Source organism: Corylus avellana, chromosome ca4, assembly GCF_901000735.1.
Source record: "Corylus avellana chromosome ca4, CavTom2PMs-1.0".
Taxonomy (NCBI): Eukaryota; Viridiplantae; Streptophyta; class Magnoliopsida; order Fagales; family Betulaceae; genus Corylus; species Corylus avellana.
The window spans coordinates 3,566,216-3,593,215 of record NC_081544.1 but is presented as its reverse complement, the minus strand read 5'-3'; the positions used below and the strand labels follow the sequence as shown (position 1 = coordinate 3,593,215).

The window sequence follows — 27,000 nt, the reverse complement described above, 5'->3', positions numbered from 1 at the left end:
AACATATAATATCTACGATACTTTTGAAAACCGAGATAGCCATTTGATAATATGCCTCATCTCAAATACTAAAAAAGTTTTTTTTTTTTTGTCTTTCCTATTTACTGTGGATATTAGAGTTTAAGGTTTTTAGAATGGGGAACTAAACTTACCCTCCTTAATTTATCATCAATTTAAAATGTCGCATCAATATTTCAATTTGGTTGATACACCTTCATAATCTACCATTAGGGTTCTAATATCCCTCTTTCTTGTAAGCAAAAATGATAATAATACCCTTCATATTACAAAAAAGTTCCAAAAAAAAAACCAGTAGATAAGTCAAAATAATAATAATAATCCATAGCCATTTGGTAGGTGAATTTTATTTTATTTTTTACTTATTTGTATATTATTTTTTTCTTACTTATTTGTATATTATTATTTTTTTCTAAAAAAAAAAAAAAATCATTTTTGTTTAATTAACGGCTTTCAGTGTCTTATTCTTCTTCCTGGAGGTATCTGGGTTGCCTCAAGCTCACAGTGCTCCACAGAGAAATCAGAAATGGCAATAACCAGCACACTTCCAAGCTCCACATCCCCTTTACAAAACCATAATCATCTCACAATTCCAACCAGAACCCATATGATCAAATCCCTTTCCAATTCCATTATCCCAACAACCCAAATCACATCAAAATCACATGAGAACAGAAGGGAAAAGATGGAGGCCACAATACCAACCATGTCGGAGATATTGAAGGCGTCAAGAGCCCAGAAGGTGGACCTCCAGCTCCAAACTCTGGGACCCTTTTTCAGAATCACGGCAAAGAGCTTGGAAACCCAGAAAGATCTTGGGAAGGCTGAGGGACTGATAAGGGTGTGGGTGAGAGGGAAAATTCTCCACCTGGACTCCATTAGATTGAGAAGAGAGACGGTGGGCATGGAGAAATCTATCTTTGGGATCGGTTTGTTCATCGGAGCTGTCGCCGTCAGGTATGGATATGATTGTGGTTGCAAGACAGCTGAGTTACTGGCCATCAATGACTCCGATCTTTACCATTCTAAGGTTCTTGTCTTTACCTTATCTGCCTTTCTTGCATTTACCTGAAAAATAATGATAGAAGAAATAGTATTAATTAAAATAATTAATTAATTTTTTTTTTAGAGTAACTAATTTATTTATTTTTTCAATTTTTTGCTGTCTATTTTTTTCATCTATATTGTGCCTTACATGGGTTATATATATATATATATATATATATATAGTAAAAGTTATAATTTTCAAAATATTTTTTAATTTAATATAAATCTTAATTCGAAATTTAATTTACCATTACATATTACGAGGAATTTACCCTTAAAGTTACTATTTCTTATTAATTTAAGTTTTGGAAACCATTAGTAATTTAATACTAGTTTTTACACTGAAATGAGATTTCCATATCATTATTTCTAGGTGTGAAAAGACGCCTTTGCTAACCGCCTATGTGGTTAACTGGCGATTAATAACCCTAATAACCACTAACTGCTTTTTAAAGAATTTTTTTTCTAAATTTTTTTTTTTTAAAATGTCGTTTTTATGGTAAGATGATAATGTCCTCCTACATACAACATAGTTTCTAGATTTTTATATATATTTAAACACAAAAACGACCTCATTTCATATATATAAAGGCGATCACCAGTATTTTTTCAAAATCTAAAATCACTAACCGTAACTGTTTATGTGATTAAAGATTTTTCCTAACCGCCTTCAAAAGCAGTTAGCAATTAATGCGGTTAACGGTTAGTGGACGATTAATAACCGCATTTTCACCATTAATTGAGTTTTTTCTTTTTTTGGTCTAGAATCTGTTGGAAATAAAATATTTCTTCTATACTTATGTGTGTATACATATTGTGAAAGTGATATTTTGGATGTCCCAGCTTGTTAGATTCTACACTAGAATTGGGTTCAAGGCTGTGCATGAAGTGAGCGGTTCGAGGGTGGGAGATTATGGGCACATGTTGGTTTGGGGAGGAATTGGTACTCGAATGGATGCCATTGTTGAAGATCTTCTTATAAAATGGTGCACCAGGTTCAAGTTTCGGAATTGAAGTAATGCTGCTGAGCTTCATACACCTTTTTTTCTTTCTTTCACCGTTGTTTTGGCTACATTCAATAAAAAGATTCAAAGGTCGAATTCCGAGCCATCAGCGGGATTTGTTTGTTAAACCCTTTTACCCTTTGTTACTGTGGACTTTGTTTGTTAAACCCTTTTACCCTTTGTTACTGTGGATTGATGTGAAAAAAAAAAAAAAAAAAAAAAAAAAAAAAAATGTTTGGTATAAAAAAAAATAAAAAAGCTGTATGAAAAAGTTGTAGTAATTTTTTTATTTGAAAGATAGTAAAAACAAGCATATTGAATTAAAAGCCAAAGCTGAATTTAAATCCTTAATAACGAATTAGTATTCTTGTTCTTCATATCACTTGGAAGAAGGAGAAGCCATACATATGAGAACAAATAAATATTTTATCTAAATCTATTTATGTAATAACAAACAGATAACATCCATATCAATGTGCTCCTTATCTCAAAAAATTTCAAACCTCAGTGACTTTAGAATAGGCAAAACAGTGAAAATATCTAAACCTAACCAAAAAATGAAGGAAAAGTAGGAATAGAGCGGAAGAATGGAAGATTCCCAAACAAAAATTTATGCGGTAAATCAAAGGAGTAAGCCAACATAAATGCATAACAAAAACTTTGTTAATCATATATACACTTTGTTTATCATTCAATTGAACATGATGTACCTTAAAGTGGTATAATTCTTATACAAAAAATGAAGCCAATTTCTCAATCTAAAACCCTTAAAGAATCAGCTCAGTCAACAATATGAGTATGCATATCTATCTCCTTCATAATCCAAAATAATTCTATTAATACTCCAAGTGTCTGCCTATCTGACTTATATATTTACTCAAACCTAAAAACTTAGGAAGCAGAGAACTAAAGCTGGCTAACATCATGACGCAATACCGATTCAATATCATGGATTGGACTTGTTTCGAAGAAAGCGTCAATTTCCTCTGAAGACCACACTTCATTCGTTGAATACTCTTGTCCCAAATCCCAAAAACCGCTTGATTCTTGTTCAATGTTACACCACTCATCCTTTGCTTCTTCTATCTGCTGTGTACTACTCGGTGTGGCAGCAGCAGCAGCTTCAATGATTGCAGTATACAGAGTATTACTGCTCCATTCATCTTCCCCATCCTCGTTTCTTAAATTGGGGGTAACAAGCTTCATGCTTATATCTTCAGAGTAATTTGTACAATCAAAGCTTGGTGGAGTTGCTATTAAACAGGTACCTGATGGGGTTCTTGTTGCTGAACAAGAACAATTATCTGGAAAGTTGAGGCGGGCACAAGAATTGTACATTGCTTTTGCAGCTTTATCGTAAGCAAAGGCAGCATCAACAGCATTTTCAAAACTGCCAAGCCACATTTTTTTTCCTTTTGGCTCACGAATCTCAGCAACCCATTTACCCCATGTCCTCTGCCGAACACCTCTATATTGACATGATGAGTTTTCAGGTCCTCCTTTGCCTTTCATGCACCCCTTCTTCGACCCAATTCTTGGAGCTTTACGAACTGATTTTATCTCATTATTGCAAGAGTCCAGCTGGGCATTACACTCTTCCCACTTGGCGAGGGTCTCAGCAACCGATAGAGTTGCATCTTGTCTACTTCTAGACTTCCTCTTCCTGCAAAAACTAAATGGCAGAGACATCAATACAAATGCAAAGCAAAAAGGCAACAATCAATTGCAATAAAAAGATATACGAGACTTTAAGAATCAATGCAAAAAGGTTAACAGTCAATTGCTTACCGGAAAAGCAAAAAAAAAGCAACAATCAATGGCGGAGATCTGACCTCAAACAGTGGCCGGTGGGAGGCACATAGGGCAAGGGTGGGGGAGGGGGGCGGAGAGAGAACTTTACTGATTTTGGACTGGAGGATAGGGAATTCTAAATCTACTATCAATCAATGAACCTTCTTCACATTAATTTCAGAGAAAACCCTAGAAATACTAAATCTAACTAATAATATTAATTAACTAATTAATTAATTAGTTTCCTTTTTTTGAATCATATTAGACTAATAATTAGTCAAAGTGCTAAAAAGTAAACAAATCATACGATCACAGGCTAACAGAGGAACATGAGGGACAATGCGGACGCACCACCGAGTCCACTCGTAGGAGTCGACGTAGAACAAAGAGAGTGAGAGTTGCACCTCATCGAGAGTCCGGACACGGCGTCTGACAGGGTCCGAGTGGCCGAGTGGACTCAGGACGGGTCGGACGCAGAGCATGCATGTAGCCTCGGAGGGCCAAAACGGCGGGTGTTACGGAGGAGTGGGGGCGGAGAGGAAGAGTGTAGTTATTTTTATTTTATTAATCAATCACAAAACCCAAAATTATCACCCACACACCCACACAATCAAAAATCCTTTTCCGGCAAAACCCAGAAAAAACCCACCAAGTCCAACAGACACAATTCAAGAATTCACAAAGAAACTATATATAGATATCAAGAATTATCGCAAATCAAGAATCCCATAATAATGAAATTTAAAGAAAAAAAAAAAAGCGTAAAAAGAATAGAAATAAAAGGAAAAGAAAAGGTTTTGAATTTTGATGACCCACCTGGATGCCGTAGCCTCCGACGAATTGGCCATCGAAGAACCCACTGCCCAGTGATTGTAAATTTGTGATTTTTTCAGACGATGAGCAACAGCAATTCCGATGATCAGCGATATTTGCGACAACTTTTCAGACAAAAAAAAACACTCTTCAGTGTTTTTCCTTCTTCAATTCTCAGCGCAAAATACGGTATTTTTATTTTTCAGGAGCCTGCTACGCGTATTTGTAGTGGATTCCGCTTGAGTACTTTTTTTATTGTAATTTAAAAATACTACTTAAATAAACCAAATAAATCTCTCCTGACAATTATCTTTTATTAATCTAATTAATACAAGATAATTAGAGCATGATGATGATCACGATGATTTTTTAAACATGAAATTTCTAGTATTGAGACAATGCCTTGGGGCCTGATTTTAGACGTAACCATATGGTAACGACATTGAAACAGTGCAAAGTGTTACCTTCCAAAAATGTGATGTTCAAACTATTGTCACGTCCCCTTCCCAAAAGGGACGTTTTTGCAAAAATGTCACCTTGTAGGGATATTTTTATTGTTCAAACGTCTCTAATTTTTATTTTAGTTACTATATATGTTTAAGGACATTTGTAAAAATATTACTATTCAAATGTCCATAATTAAATAGAGACGTTTTTTTTGACGTAAAATGTCACATTTCACATGTCACTATTTTGCCAAATTTTTATAGTGCATGGAGGAGCAACTCTTAGATTGAAATTATATATTTTGCAATAAAAGATAAAATATGGCATCCCAGATCAATTACTGAGCATACATACATAACTCTTGTCATAAAAGGTTATACCATCTCTAGTAAATCTAGAGAATTAGTAATTCTCCGTGTTAAATTTGTCGTTTCCTGGTTTTTCTTTTTGGTTCCAAACAAACAAATTAAGGAAAAGGTATGCATACATGTTTCAAACTGCCACTTTATTGTTAACGTGTCCTTAACAATAAAGTGGCTTGGCCATACATTATAGTTGACTTGGGGTGGTGTGGTCCAACCACCCCAAATGGCTAGAAATATAAACTTATGTAGTGGTGTTAATTAGTCATTGAATTACATTAATTAGCAATATTATGAGATAGTAATGAAATAAAAATATGATTTGTAACATCATTTACCGTCATATATTACAAACAAAGAGGATAAGATTAGAGGTGAGAGGGGCAAAATCCATTGTGGGGCAAAATAGTAAATCTAAATGTGTAATGATAAGTTTGCAATTTCGGAGAGATACACTGAAACACAAAGACAGAGAGAAAGCAAGACATAAATTTCCTACAAATTAAGTTGTAACATCATCTAAAAAAGTGAGATAAGCATGTGAAAAACACGTATTTTTTTTTAATAGCATGTGTTTTTTATATGCTTAAAAATACATGTCACTATTTAAACGTTAGGTTGAAAGAATTCTTATAACCCAGTTTGTAGAAAATTTATGTCATTTTTTATTTTTAGATTAATAAGTAATTAAACTAATTTGTAAACAAAAATAGTAATAATTAAAATTTTGCGTTGAAGTGATGATGATGATCAGTTGGAATATTAGGATCTGGGTTTACATGATCAACCCCATCATCAACGTTCCTCAGCCAAAATGTCTGATTGAAGGAAGCTGCACCCTCTGGAACATCCTCCATCGCCGATTCATGGCCGTTTGGGAAGTATATCCCGGTACGTGGATGTGGAACCCAGTATGACGAATCATCCATAGTTTTGGCACCATTCACAGCATTTCTAGGTTTCTCCGGCCGATCTGGTCCTGCGAGCTTGCTCCACCGCCGGTTTACAGCTCGTTTAGCTTCCCTACATGCATGAACCAACAATTGGGTTTTCTTGTCAAAGTTGTTCTACAAATCCATTATTTTCCTTAAAGTTTTTTCCACAATTTTAACCGGAGAATATCCCGTTAATTATATTTGAACAATATTTTTGTTATTTCAATTTTTGAGAAGACAAAATTAAATACCCTCAAATATAACTAACTGAATATTCTCCAGTTCATTTGAATGTTCCTAAATTCTCTCACGTATACATGTAATAATGAAATCAGAAAAAAAAAATATTATTATTATTATTATTATTATTTTTGTTTTGAGTGAAAGAAATATTATCATTAGTGTCAAGTGACTGTTCACCAATCAAATATTGAGAGTCAAACTTGAGCATTAAAAGAGGGGAACAAGATTCACTTCATTTTATTTGAACTGGATAATATTCATTTAGTTATAGGGGAGGGGTATTTTTGTCTTTTTACTTTTTAAGATGACAAAAATACCCCTTCATTATAATTAACTGAATATTTTCCAGTTCAAATTCTAATTTTAAAAGGAGGGGAAGTTGTCCTTTAGGTGTTTTTTTTATTTTTATTATTATTATTAAATCTTTGACACTACAAACTAATAAGCAATTTCAAATGAGACATAATCATTCATTTGTACTATATACTTTCTTTTTTTTTTGAAGGTTTTGTGCTATATACTAAAGTGCGGTTTGAAATCATTCAAATTCGAAAATATTGCTTTATGCGTAGAAAAGTCTATACAATGAATGCAAACAAAACTCTATATATATATGCTTGTACGAAGAGCTTTCAGCCAACAATATTATCTTTTCAATAATATATTTTTATCTCTCATTTTAATTAATATTCAAGTGGTAATTAATTGAATTGAACCTCACTTTAAATCTACACATAAAGAAGAGTATTAAAATATTAATTAAATAATTAAATTTATATTTTTCTATCATCCGTACTTAAACAAGTAAGAGAGATATTTCTTTTCTGTTCTGCCTATTAATTAGCAGCATCCAACGTAAGAAACTCTCTCACTTTCTATAAAACTTGGTTGCTAGATTAATTAAAGTAATAATCAACAGCAGTGGTTCAATAAGATCGATTACCTAAGCAGAAACATCTTTGCTTTCACCATCCCACCTCTGACGACCAATGTATATGATCCTTAATTATAAGTATATATGTGTGTGTGTGTGTGTGAGAGAGAGAGAGAGAGAGAGAGATGCAGATGGCTTGAAGGCCTTAAAAGGCTCTTATGGTTTTTATAGCTGCTGGTATGGAGGATTAATTATTGCAGAATAAGTTGTGTTGTACATCAGCTGGTGAAGGTTTGAACCGGAAGAAAGTTCAGAAAAAGCAAAACTCGGAACCTTTTCCCACTTGGGAGACGGTTCTACCAATCTGTGGCTCCAAAGACTCCTGCTTACACATCACAGCAGGATACTCTATTATATTCGACACTCTTTTATATTATCTTCTTCTTGTTTAATTATATATGTAGTTGCAGAATATATATATAACGTTGTTCATCTTTCTCTATATAGTGCATGGTGATACACACGTGGCAACTCTTCTATCTTTGGTTGGAGCATCGGTCACACTCGACTCAAATTGATGGAAGTGCTTTGTGTTGTTGGTCATGGCATAAAAGCCCACTTTTCTACTCACCAATCAATATATGACACATTAGCATAGAACACGATAAAAAAAAACCAAAATACTAATTTTTTTTTTTTTAAAAGAAACAAATTAAATTGAAGGAGTGGCTTGCTGACCATCCCCTCCCCCCATAGGGTTGGCTGGCGCAGCCATCCCAGCTCCTCCCCACTGTAGCTTTTTAATTTTGTTTAAAACAAAATAAATTCATTTTTTAACTTAAATTTGATATAATCAGGTGTGGTTGTATTTTTTTCATAAGTGTAAGCTTGGGATGATAGGCTTACGTGGCAACTTCTAATTGGTGGCAGAAAACTATACTTTTCTGCCACAACTGTATAGAATATGCTCTATGGTTGTTAATGTTTTTGTTTTATGAGATAACTTTACTTAGAACCCTTGAATTATCACGTGTTTTGAAAAAAAATTTAAATTTCAAAAACTCTCAATTTCACTATCTTAAACTTTTAATTTGATGCAATTGACCACCTTCGTCAGTTTTTGCCGTTAAACCCCAATGGAAACCATTAAAAAGACTAAATTACCCTTCAATTTTTTTAAAATTTTAATTTGTAATTTTATAAAAATGTTAGGGGTATAAATGTCATTTTATCACTTTTAACGTCCAGAAATTGACGAAAGAGGTACAATATTGCATCAAGTTAAAAGTTTAGAGGGTGAAATTGAGAATTTTTGAAATTTGGGGGGTCTTCTCAAAATGAATAGTAGTTTAGGGGTCTTAAGTGAAGTTTCTCCCTTTTATATATATATATATATATATATATATATATATATTAAAATTGTTATTAAAGAAAGCTAGAGTCGGCCAAATATAACCAAGACATATGAAAGAGGCATGTGTTTGACACAGTCTAGATGTACCGATTATTTTGATAGACAGTCTCTTATCACAATTAATTTGATGGTATATATATATATATATGTTGTCATATGGTGAATATGTTGTCATGTTATTTAAAGTTTTTAAATAACGTGGCATTGGTTACACCATTAAATACAATAAACCAAAATTTAGACAGCCAGATAACAGTTTATGCCAGTTTCAAGTATCCTATCCTTGTATTTTCTTTAATTAGTAACTTGTATTTGAGAGTTTAATCAAACTTCACATTCACTTTAGATTTAAGATGTATTGTTAGCTAGCAACCATCATAAAAATCACCATTCACCACAAAATCTTTTCTATTTTTTTACTTTTTGTTCTGAAAAAAGGAGACAAGCTTATGTATTTATAGGTTGAAACATAATTTTTACGAAAACAACACTTAATTTGTCCTTTATTAACCCGTACCTTATCTATCTGTTGTTTTTAATTAGTTTAGAAACTTAATAAAATCAGATTGTAATAACATTGTTTTTGTGTTTTATTATCTTTTTCAAAACATGTAATTTATTCAATATTTGATAACAAAAATTATTAAACTTTGTGATCTTACATGACTAAACATCAAGCACAACAATTACATAAAACTGCCAAGGGTTCGAATATATAAATATATATATTGGTACATGTTTTAGCTTTTTTTTCTCCCTAGTCTATCTTAGGTTGCATATGACATTATGATTTTATAGACAAAAAAAATTGATCGTTTAAAATTGCGTTTTTAAAAAATTAAGATTTAAAAACGCAGATTTTACGTGTTTTTAAATCGCAGGTAAGAAAGTATTTTTTTTAAAGCGCACAACTTTAAAAGCTAAATTGCTATTTTAAATGTCAAACTACAATTTTATTTTAAACGCTTAATTACTTTTTTAATTCACACATTTTAAAATTGCAAAGTCAAACAAACAAAACCTTTAATCAAAGATGTTTGGTTCATTGTTTTTGGTGGGTTATTGGACTTCAAAGTTGAGTGGGGTCCTCTCGTCACTCTTCTTCGAATCTGAGTGGAGAGGGACATCACACTCTGACGTCAAAGCGAAGACAAAAAACTCCCGCCAACGACGCGTCATGCCACACATTCAACCAGCAAACGCAGACAGGCCGACCCAAAATACAGCGATCCAATAAATAATTGAGAAATAAATCAAAATAAATAAGAAAAAAAAAAAAAAAAAAAAACCCAAGGGAGAGAGCCTCCTCTCAGTAGCCTCCCGTGATCGAAGAAGGAGATGAAAGGCAAAGCGAAGAGATCTAAAGTAAAGTTAGGGCTTCAAATCGTTGTCATCTTGTGCTTCCTCTTTCTTCTCGCTGGTTTTTTCGGCTCCACTCTTCTCTCTCAGGTATATGTTTGTGCGTGTATCTATATGATTTTTTTTGTGAGATTGTTTTCTGGGGTTGACTGATGGGGTTGACCGCGTTGACAGGGTGTGCCTAGGGTTAGTCCAAGGTTGAGAGGGCGTGAATTGGTCGACGGGGAAGAGGATGAGCTGACGCGGGGTTCGATGCCGCACGGTAGAACTGGAGAGGCTTTTGTTAAATCGATTCCTTTTCAGGTATGCTCGTCTAGGGATTGCCCGCTGTTTCTATCGCTTTTATCGAAGTCTGATTGATTAATATTTTATGCGAGCGATTAATTTTGGGTTAGTGTTGAATTGTTTACTTCTCTCTCTCTCTTTCTTTTTTTTTTTTTTTTTTTTTTTTTTTTTTTTTTTTTTTTTTTTTTTTTTTTAATTCTAACACCGGTTTCGATTATGATTGTGGAATGATCGGATTTGATTAAATGAATGGGTTCGATTTGAATATTTAGTTGAGTTGTTTGGGTGATTATTTAGTTTGGTTTGAATCATTTTCTGGGCATTCACTATTGGACTGCCAAGCACAAGTTTGTAGTCTTGTGAGAGTTCTCTTTAGGCAAATGTGTTAATTGGTGGTGAAGGTTAGCATTGTATTAATGTTACCCTTTCCAACACTAATTGGGAAATGGTCCCTTTTTGTTTAGGCTAGTTTCGATCATGGGACTGGTGGGTTATGGGACGCTTCTGCTGTGAGATTTTGATACCACAATTATTACTCCCAAACCCTAAACAGCCTTAGTAACGATTGTAATATTCTCAGCACATTTTCCCTTCCATCAAACAATGTCAATAACCAACATATCTAACACATAATGAAAAATAACCCAAAATATATCGATATTGATGCTCCATAGTTGAAACTAAAATAAGCCATTCTTCACTACATTCGCCTTAAAGCATTGACATTATCATAAAATTCTCTGAGAGAGTGATAATAAATGCACTGAGTCTGCATCAAAACCAACACGAATACGGTTCACCAAAGCGCATAACAAAACTTCTACATGTGGGCCTCGGGAAACCTCATGAACTTGTACGTAAAACCCTCAACACCTCCAAAGTCTCTAATTCGGGGCAGTTAGCACTTTTAATGCAGTTCTTCTCTCTTTCTTTGAGGTGAAATGGTCTTGACTGTTGAAACTGGCATATTTGGATGAGTTGCTGATTTTTAAAAGACATGTTCAATTTACTTTAGGTGAAAGCCTTGGCCTGATGTTGGGGATTTTCACACTTATCATTTTGGCATGGAATCAGGCATGCCAAGCTTCCGTTTGCTTAGTCCATTGCAGATTGGGGATTTGTTTAAAGCTTTGTGCTGATATCATTGTTAATAAGAAGAGCCTATTAATATATGGATTTTAAGTGTTTGAGATGATTTTAATTAACTTATCATTTTCCATATGGGGGGTTTCTTTGTTTCTATCAAGATTTTGTGGATCACACTAAGAAAAAAAAAGTTTTTGTGGATCACAGTATTTGGCTACTTGGATTCTGACGTTGGCTGCACTTGCATGTAAAGTCTAATTTTATGGATTCTTGTTCTTTTGTGGTTTTATAACTTACCCCCTTTCTCTTTTCTCCCCTCTATGGATATTGTTTTTTCTTGCAAACTGTCAGGATTGATATATCCTCCTTGTGGTCTTTCAGATACACTTAAGAAACTTGGGGGGGGGGGGGGTGGTGATGTACTTTAATGGTTGTATGTTACAAATTTTCCTTAGATTTAGTGATATCCAGTTCTTTTGTTTTTTTCTTCTCTTCTCCCGAAACATGCAATTCCAGGTTTCACCTTTTCAGTCATTGATTCACCTCTGTTCATAGGCAAGTACATATAGAAGTCAATCTCGCTCTTATTCTTTCTCATTTGAGGCTCCTGGATGTGACCAAGCAATTCTTTGTTATGAGCCATAAAGTGATTGCAAAGTTACTCATCATCCTGCAAAAGGCGTTTGGAAATTAAGAAGAAACATCTTTGACCAAAGGCTTTTGAACCTGAGCTTAGTTAATCCATAATTCTGAGTTATTGGTAAGAATGTAAGGCAAAGAGGAGGGCTGGCTCAGGTGGTAGAGGGATGGGGTAAAGTAGATCAAATTTGCAAATGGTGTTGTAAGTTGCATAGAGAGAGCGGTCAAATATGGCCCAAAGCCTTGGCTCAGGTAATAAAGGGTTGGGTTGGGCCTGGTCTTGAATTTCAATTTTGGTGGTGAAAGTGTAAGTTTATGAGATATACCACAACTTCCAGAAAGCAGACATTAAAAAGAATAGAAACAGAGCACGACTCAAAATGGCAATCCAAATTGGGATATGCTGAAAATGAAGACATCAAATAGGAGATTCTTTTTATGACCTCAAGGGGTAGTTTAAACGGTTAAGAACCATGCCTCATGAAATGGAGGTCGCTAGTTTGAATTTTCCCTTATTCTTCTCATTGGGGCAAAAAATTACTTGTAAAGAACAGAAGATTTTTTTGATAAAAAAGCTCTTAAATCTCATATTAGTCAACACTAGGAAGAATTGGTCTGGCAATATTGTTTACGGATCAACTTATTGATATTTCACTATGCTTCTTCTTCTCCCTGTAATTTCATTGTTGGTTTTTCCATTATTTGATGCAGGTTTTAAGTTGGAAACCACGAGCTCTCTACTTCCCAAATTTTGCAACCGCTGAACAATGTGAAACCATAATTAAAATTGCAAAGTCAAACCTTAAACCATCACTTTTGGCTTTGCGAGAGGGGGAAACTGCTGAGAGCACCAAGGGCACTAGGACAAGGTATAACTGTAGATTGCAGATCCTATTTTATTCACTATGTATTATAACATGCTAGATGAATGGGTCTACTATTTTAAGTTCCTAAAAATGATTAATTCGGACATGGGTGGGATGTGGTTTCAAAGAAGCTTTTGTAAGCTTGTATCTTTTTTCTCACTGGCTTGATCCACCCTTTACATCTTCCGTACTCGGTCTTTGTTTGTATGCAATCATTCTTCTTAAATAACATTTTCAAGTGTATTTGCATAGTTTCTTTACCTGCATTAGGTATTGAAAGATTTGTATCTGCATCAATTAATTTCCAGAAGTTAGCCTGTCTTTGCATCAAAGATTTATGTATAAATCGACTACCTCAATTTTGTTATATCACCCGGCTACAGCTCAGGAACATTTGTTAGTGCGTCAGAAGATGAAACTGGAGTCTTGGACCTTATTGAGAAAAAAATTGCTCAGGCCACTATGCTTCCTCAAACTCATGGAGAGGTATGTTTTGTTATCAAATTATTGTTTATACAGTTGCCTCACCTAGCCACGCTGTCGAGCACCTTAAGCCATGTCAGTTGGGCACCTTGGCTAAGGCAAGGCTACAAGGCATTTGCCCCACTCAAATAATGGCACTTCTGTTTGATTTACTTAATGATCTAAATATTGGCAGCCCTTTTACTCAGTTAAACAAAGGGTTTTTTTTAGTGTTATTTTGACTTAAGTCTTTACTGGAGTAGAAGAAACAAAAAATGACAATGAAACAATGAATAAGAAAGAACTCTCAATTTCTTTCATTATTTTGGGTTTTGGGGGAAGCAATTGGCTAGATCTCAGACATGATTGCTAGCTGAGCCCAGGAGACCTGTAGTCAAACCCTCAATTTTTTTTGTCTCTCTCAAAAGCATATTTTTACTATTGTTCTCTTTCTTATCCTGTTATCCTGTTTCTTCACTTTTTAGGCAAAGCAACAGTAGTTAACTACTTCCCTAGCACCTAAGCTATTTGGGGCTGGTTGCCTTGGGGGGTGTCTTTTGGCCTGGAGCACCTTGGTCATACTGACAATCACTTAATAACGTTAAGCTGGTAACTTAATGAAGCTAGCTACCATAGCAAGTCGTATCACCTACATTTTCTCTTGAAGGTGTCTACAGACTAGTCGAGCCTGTTTTGGGTTGTTTGGTTGTTCTGCTGCTAGGAGATCATATATGTGTTTTTTTGAGAAGTAATTCATTTTATTAGATAGGGCACAGGGGCACATCAAAAATTTTAAATAGTAACCTTTCATTACTAGTAAATTTTAAATGATTCTGAGTAATATGGGCATATCTTAATGTTGCAGTCATTCAATATATTGCGGTATGAACTTGGGCAGAAGTATGATTCTCATTATGATGCATTCAACCCAGCTGAGTATGGCCCACAACAGAGCCAAAGGGTAAACATCTCCATCATGGTGTTGTTTATTTATTCACTGCTTTGTATTACTGCTTGTTTGATTGAAAGAACAATGGCAAGTTTTGAATGCTGTCCTTCATTGCTCCACATTGGGATCTTGATCCCACACTTTCATATCCTCGATTAGAAATTGTCATTTTGCTACTTTTGAGCCTAAATAAACAGCCCAGCACCCAAAGGAACACTATATATATATATATTTTAAGAAAATGCCCATTCTTTTTTAACTCTACCCATTGGATTAGTCGCTTATCAAATTGCAGAATTCTGTTAAACAATTTGAAGTAGGATTCAATGGTTTATGGTTGTAGTCAAATGACATGTCATGTTCATAATCTGCGAAACTTATTTGCAAAGATGTTGCCAATGTATAGTTTTAGAATCATCTGTTATGCTTGTGCTTTCTTTCACCTTCTCTTAGCATCTATGGAGTAAATGCATTTATATTAAATGCCCGATTTTTCATATTACATTTATTTACTTGATCTAGGAAATCAATAGTAGAAATATGCAACAGAAAAGTCAGCCTATACACTGGATAGACCATCATTGAGCAAATTTCCAAACAAGGGTTCAAGTGATAAAGGAAGCTAGAGACATCATTTCTTATGACGTCTCTGCTAGCTAATCTCATGGAGATCTGTCTCATGAAAAATTAGTTTTAAGCAGGCATCTCAAAATGTTCTTTCAGTTTATTTTGATCTCAAAAAGTGTTTACATCAGCATCTGGTTGTGTATGATTTAAAAGATTTGATTGAAATGAATTTCTACTCATCCCTTACTTTTCTTTAGTATTTTAGTGGCCAACAAGTTTCTTCTCATCATCACTTTGGACTCTCTGGCATTGTCTGATGGCCAGATACATCTTTTTACTAGCCTTGTTTATTTTTATGGATTTGATGATAGGATTTGTATTTTCAGAAATTGTTTGTAGATCCTTTTCGCTATTTCATCATTATCTACATGTGCTGAATACTCTCTTCCAGGTGGAAGTGTCAGTAGGCTCATGATTCATGTTCTCGTACTCAATTTTGCAGATTGCTTCCTTCTTGTTGTATTTATCCACTGTAGAAGAAGGCGGAGAAACCATGTTTCCTTTTGAGGTAGATAAGGAAATTTCATGTTTTTATCTTATTTGTCTTTTATAAAACCATTAAATCTGTTGTAATATGGTCATCCTGCTTTTTTGATTTCAGAATGGCTCGAATATAGGTACGAGCTATGATTACAAAAAGTGCATAGGTTTAAAAGTGAAGCCACGGCAAGGGGATGGGCTTCTATTTTATTCAGTGTTTCCAAATGGCACAATTGATCGGGTAATTCTTCTTTTAAAATTGCACTCAATGCCCTTCCTGTTCCTCTAAACATGAAGACTTGAGTTTTCAAAAATTTATCAGAGAGACTCATAAAACATACTTTTGGATCTCTAAAAATTGTTTTATGCACATTGTAAAAGTTCTCTTTCCCTTTTAACCTTTCTCTCTTCCTATCTAGCAATTGCTAGCTCTTCACATTTTTATTATTCTGTTGAAACTCTCCAGCACGAACTAGCTTGCTATAGGGTACTAATGGCCTGTTTGGAATTGAAGAACCATTTGGGGCTGGGATAGGCCTTTTATTTATATTAATTTTTGCCAAGAGGCTGGAATATTCATTGCAACACCTTTGATCTTCTCTTTTTCTCCTTTTTCCTTTTCTTGTCTTCGATTTGTAAAATATGAATCTAAGACCTACACCAACCCGCCCGGCACGTCTACCAAATGAGCCAAGTCCTGGGAGCTTGTTACTTTTGTGGTTTGTTTTCTTATCTTTAGTGTTTAAAAATATATGCAGACATCTCTTCATGGAAGCTGTCCAGTGATCAAAGGAGAGAAATGGGTGGCTACAAAGTGGATTAGAGATCAAGAACAAGAGGACTAGGCATTATTTTGTGCAGCATTCATTTTTGCCCAGACTGTTCATCATCAGAATGCCCATTTTGATCATGACTTTATCATCATCAAAATCAAGAGGACTTTTTCAACTATTTTCTTGTAGAGAGCGACAATTCCATTGCCCATTGGTGTACAGTTTAGATGAATACAGATGTCAAAATGGGGGACATGCCACTCAAGAAAGAAACAAGACTTTCAAATGTCTAATTGTATTTTCTTAGTTTTCTACTCTCTCATGGGTCTCATTCATTAAATCACTTGTGATTTTGTGGAATGTTGGGTTTATTTCAAAATAGATTCTGAAAAAGAGGAAGTACAAAGATAATTCCTGACCTAAAAACTTAAAATCGATTTTGCAAAATGAAAATTTTGGTATTGCCCTTTTGCTGGGAAACGTTGGCAAATTGCAACGGCTCGAGCCCAAAATCAAGGCCCCAGTAATCCCAATTCCCTTCACTATTATCCCTTGTAAATTTGAGCGATTGTGTGAAATGAATTGCAAAGAATATGTCATTATTCTTTGAATTTTCAAGAGTAATATTATTGAACACGGTTTTTCTTTAAATTGGATTTTTCCAACTCAATCTATTAAATTGATATGTGCATGTGATTTTATATGCATTTTTAATCCCCACATGCATGCAAGTGAGAATAACCCTTTAAGTCCCCTTTTCTCCCTCTCCCGCTTCGATTAGAAAAAAAAAAAAAAATGGAGAGAGAGAGAGAGAGAGAGAATAACCCTTTTAGGACCGGGACTGGAAAAAAAATTTCTAACCCAATTTAGAGGAAAAAATTATTAAATATAAGAGAAATGACTTATTTTCTCCCCCGTGCATTCCCCATCCTCCCAATTTTCACAATTATCATAAAAGTTCTTAAAATCTCAATCAATTACTATTTTATAAATGTTTTCATTTTTTGTACTTCCAAATACGAATAATGTTATATATCACATTTTTATCTCACAACTATCTCACAATGTAGACGTGATAGTTTTAAACTAACTCTTGATTTTTTTTTTTTTTTAATAAAGACCGAATTAGTTGAAACCACCACATCAACATTATAGGATAATTGTCATGTGTAATAAAAATGTAATTTCTAAAATTACTCTTAAACTATTATTCCTATCAAAGCTCAACTAAAATATTATTATTTACACACTCTCACATCCACAGTTACTCGTAAACCCTCTACCTGTCATATTTTTAAAATTACAATTAAATTTGAGATAAATCACTATTAAATTTTAGTATAATTATAATTTAAAAAATCAAGAAAGGAGTGAAAATTTTATCAAAAACATTTTAATTTATACCGAGGACCGTGAGCGGTTAAGTACTCCACGTGACGTTCTCGTCTACAGGGCCACAGGCTATACGTCGACGCACAGGATCACTGCCCTCCATAAAGGACCGTTGCGGCACAGACGCCTTGTAACGGCTACTTTCCATTTAAAAAAAACAAAGAAAGAAATAAAGAAAAACCCAACAGACGCATCCATAACTCAAAAACTCTCTTCTGAAATCCCTATCTCGAATTCTACATTCCACAATATTTCCGATATCAATCTCCGACACTTTACTCTAAACTTCTTTGCGTATCGGATATTTCGTTCTTCTCAAATCTGATCGGACCATGGATCTCGGCTGCTTGGACTTGTGCTGCATCTCTGTGTCGGACAAGCAAGGCACCGAGGCTACCCTTGCCAGTTCGGAGAGCCGAGAAGATACCGCCACAGCGAGTTCGAAGATCGGCAAGGTAAGAGTTTTTTTTTCATTTTCAATATCAAGAAAATTTAAATCTTTATTTCCTTCTAGGTTTTGATTTCTTTTTCAGTTTCTGGATTTTCACCTGTTTGGACTTAAGAGTGAATTCAGATACATACATATACATTAATACATACATGCACGCTTATATCATGAAAAATTGGCTGAAATTCAGTGAGTTTAAAAATTTTACCAAAAATAACAGTTTTGGATTGTGTTGGGTTTCTGTATGGATTTCATGGAATTCAATTCACTTCCATTTGATCTTTATTTTTTGGTTGTATAATTGAATTTCAATATTGCATCATTGCATGGTTGAATTCCAATGTTGTCGGTGTTTCTTCCATAAAATTGGATATAGGTTAACTTTTTTTGTCTTCTTTTGAATGCTAATGAATTCAAGATCTTCAATTGCCTTGAGGAAAAAGGTGTATAATGGAACAGATACAGACATGTCCACATCTTTATAGGCACGCCATGAATGTTGTTAGATTATTGCTTTTTGACTCTGGAGATTGATGAAGATTTGAATTGGCTTTCCTGGTTTATTAGTTGTTTTATATGTTCAAATTAAACGACTATTTGAGTGCATGTAGTCCTAAGAAAAGTGTGGCATGTTACAAGTTAGTGTTTACAAGTCCATTTCTGCTTGGATATAGCCTCTGAATAAAGAAAAGGACTGCCTCCTTTCCATTGTTTCATCTATACAAGGGGATTGTGTTAGGATTAGGTTGTTTTAAAATTTAGATTAGATTAGTTAGGATTAATATAATCATTGGAGTTCTTATCAATGTAGGTGTTATTTTATTGTAGCTTATTTAAAGATAATTTTGTTAATGAAGGAAGGGAGAGAAAGTATTTGGAAATTTGTGGTATTCTCCCTTCCCAAGTGGATTCTTTTGGTCTCTCCTAACCCGAAATGAGCTATAATTGTTTCACTCAAATCCAATTTCGTTTGCAATTCAATCCCAATCACCCTTCATAAACACAAGAACCTAATTGGCAGTATGTTACAAATAATTGTGTATCTTAAGGAAAGTACATAGTAATTTGGTAGCACCGTGTCTGAACTCTCTTTAGTCTTTAACATAATGATGATTCATATTTGGTCATATTCGGGTACACCAAATCAAGGATATTCCTGGGATGTCCCATAATCTATATTTTGGATGTCCAAAAATGGTCAATCTTCTAGCAGTTAGGATAAATAAATCTTCACTTGTGAATGTTATATTCGCTTGAAGAGTTGCTTGCCATTTTGTACTGTAGTGATCCAACTTTTGGATATTTGTGGTTGACATTCCATCGAGTTCTTCCCAATAGGCTAGTACTATGTTGGTGGTTATGGTGAGAGAGGAAAGCTCAGTGGAAAGCAGCTTAATGCATAAAATGATTCAATCATTCGGGCTAGTCAATGCCAAAAGTCTTATGATGGCCTTACACTAGACTCATAGTGCAAATTTCAGACATTTGAAGATTGAGCATGTATTGGTTGATCTTGTATGCAGAATTTTGTAATCGCATGAAATGCCTTGTCTTAGTCGAGATTATTTATTTATTTATCCATTTTGGTTGAGTCTAACAAATTATTTTAAAAAAGGAAAGAAAAAAAAACTTTATGAGTATCCTCATTTTCTGTTTGAATGGTGCAGAATAAATCGCCAAAAGAGACTGCGCAATCAACATCGAATATTCTTAACAAATTTACATCACAAATCAAGAAGCCTTCTCACCGTAAAAGTTCTCCTCTCAACTGGTTCCCGCGCACAAAAGTGGACTCGTACTTAAAAAGAAAAATAAAAATGCTGCAGGTTGTGCACATATGATTTACTCTTCTGGCTGGATTAATTTTGTTTTAACCAAAAAAATACTTATATATCTACTTATTTTCAGGAAGTGGACGGCATGAATTTAACACTTGATGAGACCCTAGGTGATGCTAATCCACATTACTCAAGAGTTCTGAGAGAAAAGATGGCAGCTAGAGAAGCTGCACACAAGGCAATGGAAGCTCGAAAAGCTGCTCTGGTTGAAGCATCTTGGTGTCGAATACTACGAGCAGCCAGGTAATCTTTGCATACAAGATAAGATGTGTATATTTTGATACTTGGTTTTCCATAGCACTTAATCTTTGATTTATCATCTCAGGATCCAAAATAAAGATGCTGAAGCCCAGTTGCTGAAAGCTGAGAAGTCAGCAGCTGCAGCTTTTGAAGCAGCCACATCCATAGGAGTTATCATGTATGACATACCAAATTGCCCTCGGAAGCCTTGTCAAATAGAGACATCCTCAGTTAATGGAGGAGGATCTGCTAAACATAAAGTTACGGCATCTTTTGAAACTGCATTTGAGGTAGATATAGAAGTAGCTGCAGCAGTCAAAATTGCATTAATTAGGCTTGCAAATTGTGCTACTTTTAATAAAGACGAATTTGAAGAACTGCTGCGAAAAATCAGTCAGAACCCAGATACAGGTGAAAATAATCGGGAATTATCAGAGTTTTCTTCGGAATGTGAATCAGAGTCCGAGTCAGAACTTGAAACTGCATCTTTAAAAGATGATTTTAGCTGTCAAGAGTTTGACTGTAATCTGCCAGCTCCAGATATGAGACAGAGGAAAAACAGGAAAAGGCTGTCTTTTGAAAGGTTTAATACAACAAAGCTCGTGGAGATGATGCTTGAGAGGCTCAGATGTTTGCAAGAAGATGAACTTTCTTCTCTCGCCACTATAGTTGCAACTTGTGGTTTAAATGCTGCCTTGGCTGAAGTAACAAATAGCAAGGCGCACGATTCAACTGCTTATAGCTCCAATCCAGCACCTAATCTTCCGCGAAGAATGTCTTCTATGGGAGCAGGAAACCATGAGGTTTCCATGGATGGGCATACCAGAAGGAAGCAAGTTGAGTCAGAACTCCCAAGTCTTGACAAGTTTTTGGTTAAGCACATGACCAAACTGGAAAAAGAGGTATGGGAAGCAAAAAATAGCAGAAATAATGAGTCTGGAGAAGGAACTGGGAAGAATTCTGATAGAACTGCTGTTGGCGAGGTCAATTTAGATAATGATGTAGCTGTATCCGAGACCATTCCAGACTTTGGTAGTATTCTTTTGAAGCATTCCAGTAAGCTTGAGAAAGAGATTGAAGAGGCAAAGAAGAGATCAGGAAGAGAATTTGAAACGGATTATAAGAAGTTGCACAATGATAGATCTTCATCTGAAGCTGTTCCTGATCTGGGAACAATACTAATTAAGCACTGTTCAAAACTTGAAAAGGAAATTGAAGAGACCAAAAAGAATAATGGAAAAGCATTTGAGATGAATGGCAAAAAATTTGGAAGAGTGCAAAATGGGGATGTTGGTCACACAGAAGAAGATGTTCCTGAAGTCCCCAGCTTAGAGAAGTTCCTAGTGAAACGTGTCTCGAGACTTGAAAAGGAGGTCCAAGAAGCAAAGAACAGAAGAAAAAATGAACCACGTAAAGGGGGCAGAGTCACTAACATGAAGACAAAATTTGATTCATCTGCTTCAGATGCACAACTGGAAAAAACTACATATTCTGATGGAGGAGCAGAGCAAAAGGAAAACATTGACTCAAATAATCAAAAGGAATGTACTGGGGATACAGGTGAGTCTCCATTGCAGATTGGACAGGTGAATCTGAATGCTGGAGATGTGAAGATTGAAACTGAAGATCAGATGGAAGATAGCTTAGACAAGATCTTGGTCAAGCCATTGCACAAGTTGGAAGGGGAAAAAATACAGGCCTTGCCATTGGGAAGCAATTATGGAAGTCATCGACACCAAAAGAAACAGGCAGGAAACAGTGTTACAGACTGTGAGAGCTTGGATAAAATTTTAGTAAAGCATGTTTCCAGACTGGAGAAAGAGAAGATGAGGTTCAGTTCAAAGGAGGAAATGGTGAAGGTGAAGAAGTCATGTGAAACAAAAGTGCAATCGCACTTGATGAATCCAGAAGGTGGTCTGGACCAAATTTTGGTTAAACATAAATCAAGACTTGAGAGAGAAAAGCTAACTGCAGCTCAGCAACCAGATGACCAGATTAAGCACTCTAAGGTTCGTAGAGAAGCAAGGGAGAGAGAGTTGCAAGAAGCATGGGGAGGCTTAAGTTTAGGGAACTCAATGAAGTCAAGTGAAACAAAAGTGCAACAATCGCACATGAATCAAGAAGGTGGTCTGGACCAAATTTTGGTTAAACACAAATCAATACTTGAGAGAGAAAAGCTAGCTGCAGCTCAGCAACCAGATGGCCATATTAGGCACTCTATGGCTCGTAGAGAAGCAAGGGAGAGAGAGTTACAAGAAGCATGGGGAGGCTTAAGTTTAGGGAACTCCATGAAGCCCCATCTCTCGAAATTGGAACAAGATAAGGTAGGTCCTTTCATTCTTTCTCAACGAAATGCTTTGCAATTCTTTGCATATTTTTTCCTCCTGATATTTATTTTCTTGGTTCCCCCTTAAATTATTTTTTATTTTCTTCATTTTGTGTAGGCTGCTTGGATAAAAGCTGAGGAAGAGGAAAGGAAAGAAGCTATCAAGGACATGTATATGAGGCAAAACACACTCAATTTCAATGAAGGTTCTCTTCCATTCTTATATAACTCTTCCAAACATATGTTGTAATGATATGAGGAAGTCCCTCTCAGCATTCATTAAGAAGTTTCAACACAGATCATTGAAAAGAAAATAAAAAAAGAAAAAAGAAATCCTACTTTACAAGTTGATCACTGAAGAATGAATATAATGAAGAGAGTGACTAATATGAAATTGATTCAAAAACAGCTACATGTGCATGTGATGCTTTCACTGTTATGACTTGAATCAAGATCATTGACAACAGCATTGCTCACACCAACTTTGTGTGGACTATTTTGGTTAAATTGGTGATTCAGGAAACCCTAGTAAACAGGGATTTTCCGATGTGCGTATAAAGAAACAAAATTGGTAAGCGAATTGAATCAAAAAAACCAATATGCATTTACACTTGTCTCTGTCAAATTAATATACATTTTAGAGATCAAAAAAATAAAGACTAGACTTAACCAACAAAATACTTGCTGCTCTCTGACATGCCCAGAAAATACATTACGGCACTGCTGCCTCCAAACCGATACTCCTGACGAGAGCCAGAGGAGGCGGATGGCGCCGAATCTGTCGAGGAGAACGAACACCAACCAGGCGGTGGCAAGGAAGCAGATGGGCTCAGCGATTGCTCTGAATTCTGATCACTGGGCGTGGGCGTAAAAGAGCACCAACCCGGAGGAGGCAAGGAAGCAGATGAACCCAGAGATTGCTCTGAATTCTGATCACCGGGCGTAAAAGAGCACCAACCCGGAGGAGGCAAGGAAGCAGATGAACCCAGAGATTGCTCTGAATTCTGATCACTAGGCGTAAAGGAGCACCAACCCGGCGGCAGCCCATCACTGGACGGACTTAAAGGGCTTTTCGGAGATGCTTGCGGCTCAGGAGTCTTCCCATTCCCATAGATGGGCCTAGAAACAAAAGGATGGTTCAGAAGCATCTCGGCCGTCCACCTCTCACGGGGGTCCATTGCAAAACACTTTCTCAGAAAGTCCTTCCCATTCTCGGAGAGCCCTTCAGGTATTCCCGGCGACTGTTGGGCAATCGCAAGCCGGAGTTTCCGGGCGTTCAGATTTCGATACTTCCACAAAGCAGGCTTCCCGGTAACCATCTCAACCAGAATACAACCCAGCGACCATATGTCCAACGGCGCCCCAATTTCACCAAAAGCAACTGACTCCGGCGACATGTAGTAAGGGGTGCCCCGAAACCTGAACCTCCAAAATCCCATCTCTTCTTTGTAGTCTTGGCCTTCCCTGGCAAGCCCAAAGTCGGCGATCTTGAGCGAATCACCTCCTTTGCCGGGAAAGACCAAGATATTACTGGGTTTGAGATCGCAGTGCACCATACCCTTTCCATGCACAGAACAGAGACCCCGGAGAATCATGCGCAAATAGCGGCGCATGTCCCGCTCGCACAAACCCGACTCTTTCTTGATCAAATCTTCAAGAGTACCTCCTGCCGCATATTCAAGAAACAGATTGTAGAGTCCAGGACCGTCTTCGACGGTGAGTGAACTCCCAAGGCAGGAAACAATACCCGGACAACCGCGCAGTTGCGCCAACACTCTTTCCTCCAACTGGAGGGAGAACGACTTCGCAATAGGGCACGTCTTGACGGCGATCGGTGTAGCCGTGGGGTCACTGAGTTCGACCAAGAACACCGTGCCGTACGTTCCCTTGCCAAGAACCCGCCGCCTTTTCCACATCGCCATGAAATCCGAACAATCACGGAAACACAGAGATTTTGGGAGTGGAGGAGAGTGAAAAAAAGTGAAATATTATTTGTTGCGTCTAAGGTTTTAAGAGCAAGCCCCGAAACCTGGCGGGCAAGCTTTGACAGCTGCTTACTTATCCGAATTTCAAAAGAAAAAGAAAAAAGAAAAAAGAAAAAAACGGTATTGGCCGGCGGCTCCTTCGCTACCGGGTGCAACGCTGCTTCGTTCCGGAGAGGTGGGCCCGACGCTTTAACGGTAATTTTTGTTCTCAGTGTTCAAGTCGGTTTAGGAAATATTGGTACGTGACGTCAGCACGGAATAGAGGTTTTTAAAAAACTTTTTTCGCAGTGGGATAAGTGGATAAACTCTTCCTTTTTTTTTTTAAAAAAAAAAAGCCTATAATTCTGCAAATTTGAATAGGCCTATAATTTTTACTCTAATTAAAAGAGACATGTTCGCACAAATAGAGGAAAAAAGATTCGAATTAGTAACTTTTACTTTATTAAATGTTGTCTTAGTCGACTGAACTAAAAAAAAAAAATTATATTCGCAGCCCACACTTTGGGACTTCTATTGTTATATTAGCACCTTTTATCTTTTGAAGTTCTTTTTCTTTTTTGGGTTTCATTTTTCTACAAATTAATTTAGTTGTTAGGTTTTTAATTTCAACAATTAGATTTTTTTTTTTTTATATAATTTCAAATAGGTTATTATGTTGGCTTATCCTTTGACCTATCATTTTGTCAACTAATTAATTAATGTCATGTGGCTCCTGTTTGATATGTTATGTGTCAATTATATATGCCGCATTTTTATCTCACAATGCTTCGTCCCAATTTACCCTTATTATTTTTATTTTACAATGATTAATCTAAAAGTACAGTGAGATTGGCATATTGTGATATTCTGGAATAATTATTGGATAAAAATAAAGTTTATAGCATTACTTAACACAATTACTTCAAATTTAAAAAGTATCATAATAATAAAATGAGTAAAGTCCACTAAACTTCCTCAAACTAGCACCCTAATAACAATCTATTTTTCAAACTATCAATTGCGACAATTTATTTCCAAAACAATGATAATGTACCCCCAATTTTTTTTAAAATGAAGAAATTACCCTTACTAAAAAAAACAAAAATACTATAAAAAAAAAAAATCAAATTTATAAGGGTATTTTTGTCTTATTGAAAATTTTATAAGGTAATTTCATTATTTTACTAGCATTGTGGGGGTACATTGTCATTATTTTGATAGTTTTGAGGGTAAATTTTGGTAATTGATAATTTAGAAGATAGATTATCATTGTGATAGTAGTTTGAAGGAGTTAAGTGGACTTTACCCTAATAAAAAAATGTTAAAACACATTCATTCTCTATCTCATCTTTTATCTATTGTCTACCATAAATGAGTGAAATTATTATTAAATTTGTAGATGAATTCCACAATTCTATAGTGAATTTGCAAAAAGACAACGCTACTAACAGATGGCGTGTCAAACAAGACTCATGTACCATTAATTAATTATTTTGAAGAAAACTAAAGTAGAAAAATGGGTGGCTCAGGCAGCAGAAATTGAGTAGTACTGAAGTGTGAGGAGGAAAGAAGGAGAAACAGCTCCCTGTGCTTGGCTTTCAAGTTTAAAGCCTTTTGTTTTGTTGAGTTCAGTTTTAGTTACGCAGTCCCAATATAAGGGAGGAGGCCCAGGAGGGTCCCACCCCATTCATGCCTATTCAACAAACCCACCCCATGGTGGGTTTGGGGGTGGTCATGGGCGGCAGCCTCACAGCTTGCCACCTCTTCAAGTTTTTTATTTTAAATTTGATTTTTTTAATTAAATTAATAAAAAGGATACTAAAATAATAAGTCTCTGAGTTAACCTTCTAAAATTTTTAAATCTCTAAGTTTTTTTTTTTTTTTGAAAATTTACTCATTGAGTCAATAGAAATAACAATAAAATATTTGCCGTCAAAAATTTTTAACAGCCGTTAATAAAATTCAAAACGCATCATTTCACCTCATTAAAATATTAATTTTTTACTAATTTAAATTTTTTTTTAAAATCTTAAAATAAAATAAAAAATAAATGAAGGGGTGGCGAGGGGTGGCAAAGCCACCGCCCAACCTCTATGGGCCACCCCAAACCACCCATGGGTGGTTTGGGCCACCCCTTCAATTTTTTTAGATTTATTTTAAAATTAAATTAATAAAAAATTAATATTTTAATGAGGTGAAACGATGCGTTTTGAATTTGACTAATGACTGTTAAAAATTTTTTACGCTAGGAATTTTATTGTCATTTCTATTGACGCAATGAGTAAATTTTCGAAAAAATAATAATAAAAAAAACTTAG

General features: G+C 35.5%; 5 protein-coding genes across 5 annotated transcripts; 3 read left to right on the top strand and 2 right to left on the bottom strand.

Moving 5' to 3' along the window:
- Window positions 1-471: 471 nt before the first annotated feature.
- Window positions 472-2,254, top strand: LOC132179011 (uncharacterized). Its single transcript, XM_059591620.1, has 2 exons — window positions 472-1,048; window positions 1,909-2,254. The coding sequence occupies exons 1-2, from the start codon at window positions 545-547 to the stop codon at window positions 2,077-2,079; spliced, it is 675 nt and encodes a 224-aa protein (XP_059447603.1). The 5' UTR covers window positions 472-544; the 3' UTR covers window positions 2,080-2,254.
- A 666-nt stretch (window positions 2,255-2,920) lies between these two features.
- LOC132177868 (dehydration-responsive element-binding protein 2A-like) lies at window positions 2,921-7,632 on the bottom strand. The gene is made up of 4 exons (XM_059590346.1): window positions 7,604-7,632; window positions 6,262-6,505; window positions 4,677-4,798; window positions 2,921-3,732 (listed from the first exon to the last, which is right to left on the bottom strand). The coding sequence occupies exons 1-4, from the start codon at window positions 7,630-7,632 to the stop codon at window positions 2,976-2,978; spliced, it is 1,152 nt and encodes a 383-aa protein (XP_059446329.1). The 3' UTR covers window positions 2,921-2,975.
- A 2,576-nt stretch (window positions 7,633-10,208) lies between these two features.
- Window positions 10,209-16,834, top strand: LOC132178679 (probable prolyl 4-hydroxylase 9). Its single transcript, XM_059591172.1, has 8 exons — window positions 10,209-10,397; window positions 10,482-10,610; window positions 13,029-13,186; window positions 13,567-13,669; window positions 14,511-14,606; window positions 15,664-15,729; window positions 15,823-15,942; window positions 16,460-16,834. Exons 1-8 carry the CDS (start codon window positions 10,287-10,289, stop codon window positions 16,544-16,546), a joined length of 870 nt encoding a protein of 289 aa, XP_059447155.1. The 5' UTR covers window positions 10,209-10,286; the 3' UTR covers window positions 16,547-16,834.
- A 1,225-nt stretch (window positions 16,835-18,059) lies between these two features.
- LOC132177473 (uncharacterized) lies at window positions 18,060-23,671 on the top strand. Its single transcript, XM_059589810.1, has 6 exons — window positions 18,060-18,321; window positions 19,982-20,140; window positions 20,223-20,395; window positions 20,478-22,716; window positions 22,837-22,924; window positions 23,423-23,671. Exons 1-6 carry the CDS (start codon window positions 18,199-18,201, stop codon window positions 23,587-23,589), a joined length of 2,949 nt encoding a protein of 982 aa, XP_059445793.1. The 5' UTR covers window positions 18,060-18,198; the 3' UTR covers window positions 23,590-23,671.
- LOC132177867 (mitogen-activated protein kinase kinase kinase 20-like) lies at window positions 23,652-24,640 on the bottom strand. Its single transcript, XM_059590345.1, has 2 exons — window positions 23,779-24,640; window positions 23,652-23,722 (listed from the first exon to the last, which is right to left on the bottom strand). The coding sequence occupies exons 1-2, from the start codon at window positions 24,638-24,640 to the stop codon at window positions 23,652-23,654; spliced, it is 933 nt and encodes a 310-aa protein (XP_059446328.1).
- Between the last annotated feature and the right edge of the window lie 2,360 nt (window positions 24,641-27,000).

Bases quoted from the DNA above. Each gene is read 5' to 3' on its own strand.
- LOC132177867 (XM_059590345.1), bottom strand. From the start codon at position 24,640: ATGGCGATGTGGAAAAGGCGGCGGGTTCTTGGCAAGGGAACGTACGGC. The intron at 23,723-23,778 runs GTCCGTCCAGTG...CCTAGTGATCAG, and splicing joins ATCTCCGAAAAGCCCTTTAA to AATTCAGAGCAATCTCTGGG.
- LOC132177473 (XM_059589810.1), top strand. From the start codon at position 18,199: ATGGATCTCGGCTGCTTGGACTTGTGCTGCATCTCTGTGTCGGACAAG. The intron at 18,322-19,981 runs GTAAGAGTTTTT...TGAATGGTGCAG, and splicing joins CGAGTTCGAAGATCGGCAAG to AATAAATCGCCAAAAGAGAC. The intron at 20,141-20,222 runs GTTGTGCACATA...ACTTATTTTCAG, and splicing joins GAAAAATAAAAATGCTGCAG to GAAGTGGACGGCATGAATTT.
- LOC132178679 (XM_059591172.1), top strand. From the start codon at position 10,287: ATGAAAGGCAAAGCGAAGAGATCTAAAGTAAAGTTAGGGCTTCAAATC. The intron at 10,611-13,028 runs GTATGCTCGTCT...TATTTGATGCAG, and splicing joins TTAAATCGATTCCTTTTCAG to GTTTTAAGTTGGAAACCACG. The intron at 14,607-15,663 runs GTAAACATCTCC...TCAATTTTGCAG, and splicing joins GCCCACAACAGAGCCAAAGG to ATTGCTTCCTTCTTGTTGTA.
- LOC132177868 (XM_059590346.1), bottom strand. From the start codon at position 7,632: ATGGTGAAAGCAAAGATGTTTCTGCTTAG. The intron at 6,506-7,603 runs GTAATCGATCTT...TCATGCATGTAG, and splicing joins GCAAAGATGTTTCTGCTTAG to GGAAGCTAAACGAGCTGTAA. The intron at 4,799-6,261 runs GTAAACCCAGAT...TTGTCTGAAAAG, and splicing joins TTGATGATGGGGTTGATCAT to TTGTCGCAAATATCGCTGAT.
- LOC132179011 (XM_059591620.1), top strand. From the start codon at position 545: ATGGCAATAACCAGCACACTTCCAAGCTCCACATCCCCTTTACAAAAC. The intron at 1,049-1,908 runs GTTCTTGTCTTT...TGGATGTCCCAG, and splicing joins CCGATCTTTACCATTCTAAG to CTTGTTAGATTCTACACTAG.